Here is a 15,059-nt window from a genome sequence, read left to right as displayed (position 1 = left end):
CCCTGTCTAGCATCTGCGGCTCAATATGAAAACTTCTAAATGTGCAGAGTATCACATTAACCATAAATCACTATAAATTCAATCCACTAGCCACAAACCCTGAAGAGACTGCCAAAGGAGAAATAGCTCCCAAAGACCTTCTCTCACCCTATAGCCAGGCTAGAGAGGGAGGGAGAGAGAGAGGGAGAGGGGGAGAGAGGGAGAGAGAGAGAGAGGGGGAGAGAGAGAGGGAGAGGGGGAGAGAGAGAGACAGAGAAAGAGAGAGAGAGAGAGAGAGAGAGAGAGAGAGAGAGAGACAGAGAAAGAGAGAGAGAGAGACAGAGAAAGAGAGAGACAGAGAAAGAGAGAGAGAGAGAGAGAGAGAGAGAGAGAGAGAGAGAGAGAGGGAAAATCAGACACAGAGCAGAGACGTCCCATCTCTGGTAGTGTGCCTCTGAACCCTGGCCATTTCCCCTGAGCTGCAATGATAAGCGGATCACCTGGGATCAGGCCCCCAAAGCCCCGCTCTACTCCCGGGCATTCCACCTTGGCTCACACTGAAGAAAACACTTCACATGGTATTTTCAAATAGTGACTTCCCTAGAAACGGCTGGATTTGGGAAAACGATAGGGAAAATTGCTCTGAAATAACCAATCATAATTCGATTTATCGCCTGCCAGGAGCGAATGGCGAAAGAGGTCAGCGGAGGTGAAGAATGAGAAAGGGAAATACAAAGGAGAGGGGGTCAAATGGGGCTGATATGAATATGAGTTTGGGAGAGACATAGAGCCTTACAGTTCATACAAAAACACTTGCGTTTCTTATTGTTTCACTCTAACCAATAACATATTTCTAAATGTTATAGTAGACTTAGAGTACAGTATGTGCTCTTCAAATTCTGTGTCCGTAAAATATAGTGCTATAGAAAACCCATGTCTGGTCTGAAAATAGTAAGCACTTGAATAGAGTTGTGAAAGCCAGACATTATCTCTTTTTTATGCACACAGCCTTATTATCTTATCAAGCTAAGTTTGTAGAAAGATATTTTTCCGGAATGCTATTGTTGTTTGCTATTTATATATATATATTGTTGTTTTGGTATTCTAGATTAGGTTGTTTGTCCCTCCAAGGCAAAGCTTAGCCTTTCCACTGGTCTGGTCAGAGTGTCTCAGTCAAAATAGAAACAGATCACCACCATCACCACCTGATTCTGATTTCTCTGCAGGAACAGGAACACATGACCACTGCTCAAAGGGGCTTGCGTAAAACCTCCACAAACATTAAAACTGCGTAACGCAGAAAATGACAAACTAACTGTGAGTCGTTTGTGACAGTGTCTATCCACTTCTGCCCACTCCCGCTCACACACACACACACCACACACACACACACACACACACACACACACACACACACACACACAAACACTCTCTCTCTCTCACATGCTGGAGTGACACAGACATACTGACAGACTGTTTTCCTGTTCGTGGGGAAGTGAGTGTTGTTGTTGCAACCACAGGTTAAGAGATTCCATCCCTTCACTGAATCAGTGTCTCTGTTTGTAAATGTCAGAGGAACTGAAATACTGGTCCAGGGGATTAAATCTAGCCGGCCACATTTCTTAAAGGCCCTTGACATTCATTTGCATCACAAACAAAAAAGATATTTACAATTTCCTTTATTGAGGAGCCAATAAATGTGTTTAACATTTTAGTCTGGGCACTGATTTGGGGAAACAGAGGTTTTGGAACTCCATAAAACCAGGTGTTGTCAATCATGTTAAGGGAAACTGGCTATAAAGATAGTGGAGAGATACCATGGGATTACCTGACTGATAACTCCCTTTCAAGATCCAGAATGTTTATTTCTGCCCCATAGTAACCTGCCTGTCTGTGTTTGTTATGATGGTCTGACTGGTCTTTATTTGACAGAGGTCAAGGGAAACTACCTCCACCCCCATCTCACATAGCCACACATTCATCACCCTCTCTCTCTCTCTCTCTCTCTCTCTCTCTCTCTCTCTCTCTCTCTCTCTCTCCATGTTATTGCTTTGGCATATACCACTTGACCGCTGGTTTATTTCAGTCACTGCACTGCTCTAATTGGCAACCCACACACATACACACACAGTGTGTGTGAGTGACCAATATGCCACTTTGTAGTCTGGTAAGCCACACTTAGGGGGAAGGGACAGTCCCCGGAAAGGACACTTTCGAAACCACCCACAAACATGCACTCTCTCTCTCTCTCTTTCTCACACACACACATACACACATACACACACACCCACACACACACACACACACACACACGCACGCACGCAGTATCATGCACCGCCGCCACAACTTGTTGTGTTCGTGTGGAGTGACTCAGCTGGAACCCTGCTGCATACGCTGGGTTGTTGTTCCTCACACTGTGACACAGCACATGAAAACAAAGATACAATCAGAACACCCCCCCCCTCCCTCCCTCGCTCCTCCTCCTCCTCCTCCTCCTCCTCCTCCCCTCCTCTCCTCCTCTCCTCCACCCTCCAGGCTAAACCTTCACGGCTTCATTTCCCTTCTCTCTTTTCTTTTGTTTCGCGTGAGCGCGATAACCGAATGAGAACGAGGCAGAGAGGGAGGGAGGGAGGGAGGGAGGGAGGGAGGGAGGGAGGCTGAAGTACTTCCCCGCCGTCCTGTGTTAGTTTTTGTTCCTTATCTCCTTTCTTTTTTTTGTTTTTCCCTCCCTCCCTCCTTCCCTCCCCCTCTCCCTCCCTCTCTCCCTCCCTCCCTCCCTCCCTCCCTCCCTTGCTCCCTTCATTTTCTCCTGGAGATTTGCGTATTAAGGAGTTCTGGATGACTTGCTGTGTATTATTCCTCTCTGGGACTTTGAAGGTGCAAGGCCGGCCTGCACGTAAGGTCACCACAGGATCCCCCATAATGACTCCAAGCTGTTGGCAGGCGAGGGGGGGAAGATGGGAGGGCAGGGGGGAGGAGGAAGGGAGGGAGGGAGGGCATGGGTTGGAGTATGTCTGGGGCTGTCTATGCCTAGCTGCCTAGCAGACGAGCCTAGGCCCCTTGCCTGTACCGTTTCCCCCAGAACCCCCTTAGAAGGAATTCCTTCTTGGAAACGGGAGGTGGGAGGTTCCATCTCCACCACCAGGCTAGCTGGGCCTCCCTCACTTCCATAATGTTGATGTTTGTTTTTGTATCGGCTTGGCTTTGGCCACTTTTGAACTTTGGGAGCTCCCCCCACCCCCTCCTCTCACCCCTGCACCTCCCTTCCTCCCTCCCCCCCCCTCCCCTATGTCGCATATTACCCCTGTAAGTGGTTGTTGGTGTTTCCCTGTGTCATTCTTTCTCTGTTTGTTCATGTTACATTCCATTCCACCAATCCACTGCCACCAGTGTCATAGAGCGAACCCTTCCTTTCCAATGGTTTCTCACTAAGACAGGCTGCTTTGCTCTTTTACCAAACATGCACTTTGCAAAGCCGTGTTTTTCTGGACATCGGCACCAACCCTCACTGTATTTACATTTACTTTACTGCTACAAGTTCCACACGAATGAAACTTCAAACACACATACTTTTTGAAGTTTAAAGAAAATGTTGGTACACCCATTTAAAAAGAGAAAAAAACAGCTAAATAAATATGTCAGACCAGGTGAGGTTCGAAAATGAAATACCTTTTTTTTTTAGCTGCTCTGCTACATTTCTACACAAACAAATACACATTTAGACTGACACAGCAAACTTTACAAAAAGATCACGTGAAATAGCATATAGTCAAATCAGCAGTAAAAGCTCCTAAAGGTGTTGTTTTTTAAAAGTATTTTCTCTGTTGTTGACTCCACACCCACTTCTGTTCTTTCCCATAGAAATTGTGTTGTCAGATCTGAGGTTAGGAGTTCCCCAATTAGCCAAAGACATAATGTTATGGTTTGAGATTCTAGAATCCGTTTCTATAATCCTTTCAAGGTGGTTGGGTTTATATAAAGCAATACATATTGAACTGAGGACCTCGGGGTGGTGTAGTAGAGAGTTCAGGATGTCATGAATGTCGAGAATTTCCATTTTATCCATAGTGTTTTTGTTAGGATTCATTGATTGGAGCAGCGATATGTATCCTCCTGTACATTCACGCTCATTTGCAGCAAAGTGAACCTAGCTATGTCAAACCTACGTCAAGCAACCGGAGAGAATAAACTCAATAAAAGAGGAAATGCTTTCATTTGTCTTTTTTTTTGAGTAATTGTTTTTGATTTGTCCTTGCCCTGACAGACTGGGGTGCACAGCATTCCAGTCAGCCGGTCAGTCAGCCAGTCGGTCAGTCAGTCAGTTTGTCAGTCAGTCAGTTGGTCAGTCAGTTGGTCAATACCATGGCGGTCGGAGCACACACTCGTTAACAGGATGTAGAAAGTGCTCAGCATCAACAGCTCTTTATGTTTTAAACGTCTGAGGGCAAGTGAGTTTGACTCCAGTTCTCGGTGCCAATGAGCTGCCAAGGCAATTAAGAGGAGGAGGGGGGAGGGGGGAGGGGGGAAGGGGGGCAGCGCATGGGGAGAGAGCTCTTGGTGGTGGCATTAAGTGTTGCTCTCGTAGCTTGTGTTTTTTTTTTTTTTATAAGACATAATTATCAACGTATGTCTGCACTGCCACGCAATGTTTACTGCAGTAAAACCCCATCACTAAATGAGCAGGCAGCTTGGGCTTCCAAACAGTTTCCTTTAATCCTGGTCTGTTATGAGGAGGTGGGGTGGGTGGGGGCGGGGGTGGGTGGGGGGCGGGTATGGCATAGTGTGGACTTAGGGCTTGGGGGGAGTGGGCATCATGCCCTCAGTGAGCCTTATGGGGGTGGGGTGGGGTGGTGGTGGTGGTGGGGGGGGGGGGGGGGGGGGGGCGCAGGGGAAAACAGTCTGAGTGGGGGGAAGGCTTTTCTCTCTCCACACCACAGCTGAGCAAAGGTAGTAACACCCTGGGGGGAACACACTCCCCGCAGGTTTAAAAGCTCTGGCTGGCTCCCTTTCTGTCTCTCCCCCTCTCTCTCCCTCCCTCTCTATCCCGCGCTCACACTCTCAGACATGCTTTTCCTTTCCCCCTACCCTCCTCTACCCGCCCCCCGGTCCCCCCCCCAGCCCCCCCTCGTCTCCCTCTCTCTTTCTCTCCCTTATTTGTTGTTATAACAACATGTATCTGTGTGCAGTGCAGAGTGATCACTAGTTGCCCTCCGTGCAATAACACAATTAGGGCTGCTTTGTTTAGTTTTGTCCCCATATATTCATATCAACAGCTCTGTGAACAGCTTCATTACCGATAGAATAATACCACACAGAGAGAGTTGATCTCCGTCCATGTCTCCAATCTGTATGTGTTTAAATACCACAACCAATCTGATTTTGATTTCAAAGGAGGGGATTCCCTCGCCCCTGGGTCTCACCGTAATCCATTTAAGACTGACATGAAGAATGCAGCTTGTTATTATCGTTGATTTAATGAACGAGGTCAGTGACCTTCTCAATCAGGGCTGCCATGACCTGTTTGAAGAGTGATAGAGTGTTACGCAATGAACAGGACTGTCTTGTTTTTAACGGTCTGTGTGTGCACGTGTGTGCATGTGTGCGTGTGCACCTGTGTGTGTGTGTGTGTGTGTGTGTGTGTGTGTGTGTGTGCGCACAAGCACACACCGCCAAGTGTGAAACTACTCCCCTCCATTCCCCCAAACCTCTTCCCCTTCCCCTGACACACGTTCCTCCCTTAAGTACAGACTGACACGCACGTACACACATACATGGAGGCCTGGCGTGATTCTGGCCTGTTCCAGAGGTGGGGGTCAGGGGCTCTGACGCGCCTGCTCTTTCACAGGGGCTTTCATGTTGCTGTGTGTGTCCTTCCTGGCCCCTGGGCTGGCCCAGGGACGCTGGCCCCGGCCCCCTTGGGGCCCCCAGCCCACATGGCCTGGTCAGCCTGTTTCCCAGCCTCCCTGGGTGAGCCCCGATCAGGCCCAGATGTGGCAGCTGGTCCCATCACCATGGAGGTCAAGGTCAATGGAAACCATGTCAAATTTGCCACCCACCATCTCTCTCTACAGATAGAGAGATAAACACAGGAGGGGTGAGAGAAGGGTGTGTAGGGCCAGGAGAGAGAGAGAGAGAGAGAGAGAGTGAGAGAGAGAGAGAGAATGAGAGAGAGAGAGAGAGAGAGAGAGAGAGAGAGAGAGAGAGAGATGGGGGGCGTAGATAGGGGTAGAGAAAGAGGGGCAGAGAAGACAGAGAGGGTACGGAGCGAAACACAGAGAGACAGTGTGAAGAAGAGAGAGAGCGAGAGAGTGAAAGGAAATTGAGAAAGGGAGGGGAGAGGGGAGGGGAGAGGAAGGGCGGTAGAAGTGGTGAGGAATGGGGGCAGGGGTGTTTTTTGCCCCATGCCTGGCTCTACAGAGGCACAGAGGAAAGGCTGTTCATGCGATTGACAGCTGTTTCTGAAGTGTGTCCGGCCCTGTGCTTGTAAAGCCGTCACATGTAGGCCCGTTTTTCTCAGAAGAGCTCTGGCGTTGACTGCCTAGCCCTCGACTATTTGGAAAGCCCTCGCACAAACAACTTTGTTTTAATACCCCATTTCAAAGAGGGACCTGCGTCATGGCTCCTCAGTGACCGGTGGGGCTGGTCTCCTCTGTGGGTCCGTGGGGCCCCTCCACATATACACAATACTGCACCCAGGGCCCAGAGACACGTGGTGGGCTTCCCTGGACACTGTATATATATATATATATATATATATATATATACACACTGCAGGGGAGGCTCCACTGCTATACAGAGTTTTGCCATGCCACTACAGCACAGGCCAATGGGGAGGTGTTGGTGTTGAGGGATCCTCCACCTCCAAGTGTACTCAGTGAACCCCAACTAAATGCAGTCCGTTATTTGTTGGCCGACTGTTCTTCCAGGCTGTTCTGAGAGCTATGTGTGATCAATGAATCCATCATGGGGTTCAGTTGATTTTCATTGGTGACTGGGGTTGTGGAGTAGACGTTGCTGCCCTCCTCTGTGGCAATAGTGCCACCTTTAACTAATAGGAAAAGACATTTGTTTAATACAGTATATGTCACTCGTCATCCAACAAGCTTGCTAATAGCACTGAGAAAATGTGCCAATGATAATAATGATATTATTATGGTAGTCAGGGGTTTTGTTGTGTGTGTAGCTGTAACAACAAACAGCTCGATAATAGGATGAAGGACTGAAGTCCTGCCATACCAGCCGAGCTAACCAGCTCGCTAATTGTGCTAAGCTAATAGTGTTTCCTAATGACTCTATTTGGTTCGTTCCTCTGTCTGTGTTTGTTACGGTAGCTAGTGTTGTCGTTACGTGGCTGTTCCCGCCCCATTGCAAAAGGCACCACTTAGCCCTAATAGGAAAACGAGATACAAGCGGGGACCAAATCCACCCTGATAAACCCATGGGGGGAAGAATGCAGACATTCCCCGGGACAGAATCCTGCTGCCGGCACTGGAGCCACATGTGTTACTAGTTTGAGCGACTGGGGAAGCATTGTGTGTACCAAAACAGCTGAAGCAGGCCCTCAGAGAGAAAGAGAGAGAGAGAGAGAGAGAGAGAGCGATAGAGAGGGAGAGAGAGAGAGAGAGAGAGGGAGAGGGAGGCAATAAACACACACACACACACACACATACACACACGTGCACACACACATACACACACTTGCAGAGAGGCAGCATAGCAGCAGCTGGTGCTGGTGACGCACTGCCAACATCCGCCTGTGACGTCAAACGCCACCGGCGACAGCCAATGATATGGCGGTTCTATTTCGAATGTGTTTGTGGGCACTCATCACTTCTGGAAGGAGTTGACACGTTCCCAACACACGTAGTATTCCATATGGTGATGATGTGGCTGGGCTGCAGCAGTTGCCTGTGTTGTTCATCAAACAGCGTTTCTCCTCAGTGGAGTTGACACACAGGCATCTGACACCATTACAACACCAAGTATTATGCATTGCTGGAAGGGTTGTTGAGGAATTATGCTGCTCCCTCATACTGCTACGGCCCTCTTCACAGTGTTCTGAAAACTTGACCTGATGAGCTGTACAATAATCAATATGACTGCTATGTACGCAAGTCCAATGAATAGGGCCAGGAGCATTAAAGGGAAAACTCCAGTCACACTTTTATTCAGATGAATAACTTGAGCTTGAGTTTTTCAGAACAAGGTCAGGAATCGTGGTCAGGAAAAAAACTAAAACAACCCACCTCTAACACTTGAATGTTCATAGATGTTACAGTTGTGTTCTTCCTGTGTCCCCTCCCCCAGGTGATTCCGTTCCCCATGTCCTGTGACATACGGGAAGAGTGTGCCTGTCGAGACCCCAACGCTCCAGAGAACAGGAAAGACGAGCATGTCCATTCCCTGGGGTGACCCGGACCCTCATCGGAACCCCCCCCCCCCCAGACCCTCACCCCATACCCCGCCGCCAGGACTGGGACTGACGGAGACCTCCTCCTACCCCTCCAACCTCCACCCCCAAACTTCCAACTCCCCTCCACATGCTGCTTAACAGGAGTACCTCTCCACCCATACTGCACCCTCAACCTGCCTGCCGCCTGCCGGCCCGGTTCCTCCTACACATCGGGAAAGACCTAGACCTAACAGAACAGACTAGCAAGGCGATACGGAAACTCATAACTCAAAGGAAGGAAAGAACATGCAAAGTCACCAACCCAAAACATCTACAGCAAGAATTTGAAAAAAATGAATAAGAAAAAAATACTGACATTTTTTTGAATTATTGAAAAGAAGAAAAACAAAAAAAACAAAAAAAACAACAAAACAAAACAAAGCCAAGCCTGGATAGCATGCCTTTTGTTCAGTTTTGTGCCAGTTTCAGTGTCAATTTCAATGACTTTGCCGTACAATCTCATGATTTTCTTATAGACCAAAGGAAAAGAGAGAAGAGAAAGTGAGAAATGCTGTCCATATGGGATTCTGTCTTTTGGTATGCTGGTATGAAGTCAACAGCAAGGGTTACGAATGACAAAAATAACAAATAATATGAACACATCAGACATCCCCTCATGATGATTGGCTAGTGAGCTGTAACGTGTGCCATCCCTAGTGATACCACAAGGGTCATGTTGGCAGTGTATGCCCTCTGTTGTCTCTCTGTGGAAATGCGTTTCCTTCTTCATACACTGAAAAAAAAAGGCCTTTGGATTTACGTAAAGCAATTGTGTACATCGGTTCCACATTATTGAAATGTGTTTAATCAAAGAAGGTAATTTGTGTTGATTAAACCCATTTCAATCACGAGGAACCGATGGAAACCTTTTTTTTCAGTGTGTACCACAGACTAAAACTAGACTTCTCTTACACAGATGTGAAATAGGGGAAGAAAAAAAAAAGGGTTGGTGGTGGGGATCTAGGCGGCCATTTTGGTAAAGACATTCAAACCATAGAGATTTAGATATAACATTGAACAGGATGTGAGGTCATATTACTACGCCACAGGAGCATGTGAATGTGGAAGGAGTTAGCGTTCTTATAAACAGAAAAAAAAATGGTTTTCTAGAGATACAAAGAACAACCAGTTGTGTTAGCATAGCTGCTGCTGCTACGTTTGCTGCTACTTTGCCATCCAACACACTCTGCAGACTATTACCTAATCGGGTTGGACAGAACCTTGTCTAGCATACAGCTTACCTCTGATCACCACATATCTGTGGACTCTTGGTCATGCACGTACATTCAACTCAAACCTAGTGTACACACATACACCCACAATATTACGCACAGTTAGCAGAACATATTACAGTTTCACTGTCCAAAAGAATACCTTTACAGTACCTTTACTCTATCTTCTCTATCCTCAGACACATAACACCTCAGTGGTTTCTCAACCCTTTATGCAGTAGGTCCTCATGGATAAATGTCCACTGGTGTAACCCATGATGAAGCGAAAACACACAGAATTCTATTCAGCAATGTTGACTCAAAGAATAAGAACACAATTATATCGACATACCGACACACACACATTGAATCCGAGGAATTTATCGCGACTCTAAGAATGTAATAAACGACTTAGATTGAACCTCTTGAATGTAGTCAATGTTCATCCACAGCTACAACCACTGGCAAGTGTTAGCGACACATTACCGCTTAACCCATTAGGCTACACAGCACCTCTATGCAGGCACAGCAGCTGCAGCTATCACAGGTTTGCCTGAAAAGGGCATCTGGATGTAGGCCAAGTCGTTGTAAACTAGTAGCATTTAGGGTAGCGATAGTAGTACATTAGTAGCTACATCCCCAGGATACTGCCGTCAAGGCTTTTATGAGCCACGTGGCTTGGGACTGCATGTGTTTAGTACCTTGGCCTTTAGTTACCTCTGCAGTAAACCGTGCTGGTGGTGCCATCCTGGTGCTTTGTCCGTATTGTGACTTGGTCGTTTGTAAACCCCCCCCCCCCCCCCCCCCCCCTTCCCCCCTCCCTCAACCCCCACCAACCAACCAACCAACCAACCACAACAACCTTTACTTCAATAGAATCAAGGCTGCTATTCTGTGTTCTCTACTTCCTCATCGTTTTTCATTAACCTTGAACAAAGCAGGCACCTGCAAACACACGCGCGCGCACACACACACACACACACACACAAACACACACACACACACACACACACACACACACACACACATACAAACTGAGTTCTCCTCATACACATTTAATCATGAAGGCTGCTTGGCATATGGTCCACACAGTTTGCTGCTCCAATGCTCAGCCATTGCTGAGCTCTCTGGTATCTGGTCCTAAACCTACATATGTACATACATCTAGTACTCCTCTGCAACTCTCTCATTTGATGGGGACCAATGGGATGGTCCCTCTTATCTGTCTCATCTCCATTAGGCTGCTATGGCTTTCCAGAATTCCCATACATGTAGAGTTCTACCAGGACACCAAGTTAGAGATCTGACCCATGTCAGGTCATCATAGAAACAAACTGACTAGAGAAAATAGGACTATACCACATCACGCAGGAAAACGTAGTCGGGTGACATGTTCAAAGTCAATGTAATGTAAATACAACATTTTTATTGTAATACAGCTTTTTACGCCAGGAGAGGTGGAAAAAATGTTTAAATTGTATTTTTTCTCTCATATATATTTCATTTTTACAAAATGTTGTCATATTTAATCAGTATTGTATTATTGACCTCAGTTACTGCACTTTTTAGTTGCCATTTAAGAAGAAAAAGTATATAATTCAAAACGTTTAGAAGCTGCTATTGTCAGAAAGGTGATTTTGAAAAAAAAAAGTGTATGATGTTTTTGTCATTTGACTCTCCTATGGTATAACTATTAGCTTTCCTGTGACTAGCATTGTTGTATTCCCACTAGCTTTGCACCTGATATTATCAAGCCCAGTAGGAAGCCAGTGTCAAATATGATTCGTACACTCATCGTAGACTTTGTCGGATTTCGTAAACATCATCGTATGATCAAGGCTATTTAATCTAGATCTTGCGCCATCTTTTCAAATGTAGGTTCAAATATGAAAAAGTCTGATATACACGTATGATCATTATACATGATATGTAAGCATTTACGTATTTGTGTTCCTCCTTGTTTGGAGAAAACCTTTTTTATTTTGCTCTATGGTTTGTGTAATCCACCATCTTATGTATTTGGAGCAAATTGTGGTGTGAAAACCATGACATGTTAGGGGAAGGATAGCTAAATGAAGAAACTACCAAAAAGGGACTCTCCAAAGTTTGTGATCTTTCATACTTTGAAACCTTAGTGGAGGGATTGTCCGTAGATCATGTTATTCGTTCTAAAGCCTACATCAGCTTCGACAATTGCATTTAACACTTTATACAATATATAGCCCTGGTAAAATGAATTGTATTATGTTGATATTATCGAATGGTATGTCATGACACTCAAGATACTGCTGCTTTCATTTGTACTATTACCAGTAGGGAGAGATTGAACAGCAATCGCAACTCAATGCCAATGACAGTACTGTGGATCGTCATCTGCCAATAGGACCTCTGGAAAGCCATTCCAACCTGTCTGTATGGACCTATCAGAGAGGGTTATCTTGCCATTTGACCCGCCATTCATCCTCAAATTGGACAAACATAAGAGGTTGATGGCCTGTCAATCATCTCTTTCACACCCCTACTCTCACTCATCTACAAACCCTCCTCTCTTTGACACCTTCTTGTGTCGTCATCATCGTTATTAAAGTCCATAGACCAAAAACAGTGACCCCCCAGAACTCTTAGAGAGGGATAACAGTCTACAGAGTGGGACTGCTTGTGCGTAAACCAGCAACACAACCACCCGCGTTAATGGTCCGACTTTTACATTTTTCTCATTTATTCTCTGTATTGGACAAGGTACTGTTCAAAAGCCATATACACCAGGATGTTGATTATATGAAGTTTCAGATGCGATGTTTGGATACAAGGATATCACCTCTCTACTGTAGAACCACCACGGGATCCCTTGCTGTACCTCATGCCTGTAATGTTTGCTGCTTCTATATTTTGGTATTTTAGTAACATTTTGCGTCTCTTAGCAATGGTGTAAATAGTAGAACTATTTATTGAGAGTGTTATACTTTTTTAAGTTATATTTAATGTTCATGTAAGTTATTTTTTACATTGCTCTTATAAACAGACATATTTGGTTGTGAGTTCAAAACTGTCTTCTTTTTTTCTCTGTTGTCATTTAATTTTGTCTGTTACAATGTCATTGTCACAATGTCATTGTCACAAAGCGCTGGTCAAAGCATACTGCTGGACCACAACCATGGAAGAAGTTGTCTCATTGGTCACTGGGATAGATGGACACGACTTGTCCAATGAGGATTCACCACACATTTATGTAACTGAGTGCAGTGCACAAGTATCTCTGTTTTTTTTGTGTTTTTTTTTTTTTTTTACAAAGCCAGAATGTACTGTCATTGTTTATTTTCTTCATTTGCTAATTCTTCAAACGTACGCATTAGCCGACCTCCCTATAAGGAGAGAACCTATATCGAGCTGGAGTTGTAGGATCCATATACTGAACTGAACTTGGAGAGCTACTGTGAGGTGCAAGGAACATACACAGCCATTTAGATAGGCCAGCCAGTGTCCAGTGGCAGGAGGTGGGCGAGGAGAAGGAAGAAGAGGGAGGGCTGGAGGGGGGGGGGGGGTAGTCAGTGGTGCCCCAGGTGGGGTGATGGTGGAGTGGAAGAGGAGGGGATGTGAGGTGGGGACTGCTTTTCCTGGCGAGCGGAGGTATTTGTCCAGGTGTGAAAATGTGTACACACAGCCCCAGGCCTGACTGGCAGGGAGCCGAGGCCGGTGAGTCAGAGTTTCTCCTGGAGGTGGCGGCCGTCCGCCACTCCCACTACCCCCCCCCCCCCAGGGAGTCCCCTCCTGACAAACCAACCCCATCCGTCACTGTCAGGTTGCTGTTGTCAGCCGGATACTGCAGGGAAGGCCACTAGGTAGGCAGTATGGAGGCAGGGTGGGAGGGAGACTTGCTATGATAAAAGCCATGTGATGCAGGCTGAAGGAATACATATACCTTTCCTTTAACTCTAGTCTAGTGGAAGTGAGAGGTTCAAATGCAGATGGTCCATCTATATAAGTCTCTACATCTCAATCTTCTCTAGCTTATTACTGGACGGGGCTGCTTTGCCATCTCTCTCTAAATCCAAACTAGCCACCGGTCGTGACATCCCTGGTTTGAGAGCTGAAAACAGTCTGGTTTCTGTGGCGTTCACTGTCCTGTAAGATGTTCATTATAGCCCTCGTGGTGTTTATAACAGCTAATGGGAGGCTAGGGAGAGTGGTCCTGGTTGGCTGTAGCCGTTGAGGTCGTGGACAGACAGTTCTGGAGAAAACACTGATGTGCCATCATGTTTTTATTTTAGATTTCTTTGTAAAGTTCACTCATCAAGTACTGTACCTCTCACAGGCTCCTGGTTGTAGAATGGTCCACTTGTGTTGGTTTCTTATACCTGCGTTCAGAATTAAAACATGAATTGTCCTTTTCTAAGTGAGAAGTATAAATCGATTGAATATATACATATAATGTGGATATCTAGTGGTATTATTGCAATGTTTCGTACCCGATTGTTCAGCAAATATATTTTAAGATGTAAATAATGATGTTCTATGATGATTGTATTTGCAAACCATGTATTATCTGTTTGGGGTAGCTCTTGGATTTGTATCGAAGACAATATAAGGAAGATCAGTAAATACGTTGTGCATTGTGTACCATCTAAATACCACCTGCAAAAAAAAGAACAAAAAAAAAAATACCCATGATGCTTCACAGCACTTGTCATCAGCATTTATTCATTCAAAAAGGCTTTGTACGAACACTGTTGTGAAATGTCTAGACAGTCCTATATGAAGTCAAACGTAATTTATTTGTTGTCAAGATGAATAAAAGCATTATGTGGTCATTTGTGAGTCTCAGAGCAGTCAGTGGAAATTAATTACCAAACTTATTTTCTTCTTATGTGGGGTGGGGTGGGGTGGGGTGGGGGGTGGGGGGGGGGGACAAAACGAAGAGTAAAACATGAAACTTAAGAATATATTAATCTTATTATCATCTTTATTATCAGATGTAGCTGATTCTACAGTCATCACCGTTGCCCTATGGACTGAACGGCTCCAACCAACAGCGACTCACCTTCCCTTATTCCTGAGTAGATAATAGAGGTGCTTCCTAATCTTTACTTGGCGTTACGTTGGGTAAAGTGAGCTCTGGTCCTTCATCATCACTGTATAGGTACCCGGCAGTCGCCCTCTCGCTGTTGGCCTCCACTCTGCTTGGTCCATACACCGTATTACCTTTGTCAGGCACATGTATACACACAGTACAATACAGGTCAGAGTTTTGTGTCCAGCCGATGTTGCTTGTGTTCTTTATGGTTTTTTTCACAGTTGCAATTATATTTTTGGGTGCTCTGGTACATGGCGAAACTCGTGTCTCATGTGTACTATTTTCATAAGGGTTCATCATAAAGATGAGTATCATGTTCATTTCCCTGTCATGTATTGTGTAGAAA

At 45.7% G+C, this 15,059-nt stretch overlaps 1 protein-coding gene across 1 annotated transcript in view; it reads left to right on the top strand.

Annotated features, from left to right (window-relative positions):
• The window catches only part of pappaa (pregnancy-associated plasma protein A, pappalysin 1a), a 98,754-nt gene extending 84,304 nt beyond the window's left edge, over positions 1-14,450 (top strand). The window contains exon 22 of the mRNA XM_083669847.1: positions 8,287-14,450. Within this exon, the coding sequence (XP_083525973.1) occupies positions 8,287-8,391 (105 nt within the window). The 3' untranslated portion in view covers positions 8,392-14,450. The remainder of the gene's footprint in view (positions 1-8,286) is intronic.
• The last annotated feature ends 609 nt before the right edge of the window (positions 14,451-15,059 follow it).

Source organism: Argentina silus (assembly GCF_951799395.1).
Source record: "Argentina silus genome assembly, chromosome: 5".
In the NCBI taxonomy this organism is placed as follows: Eukaryota; Metazoa; Chordata; class Actinopteri; order Argentiniformes; family Argentinidae; genus Argentina; species Argentina silus.
This window is presented reverse-complemented; position numbering and strand designations above follow the sequence as displayed.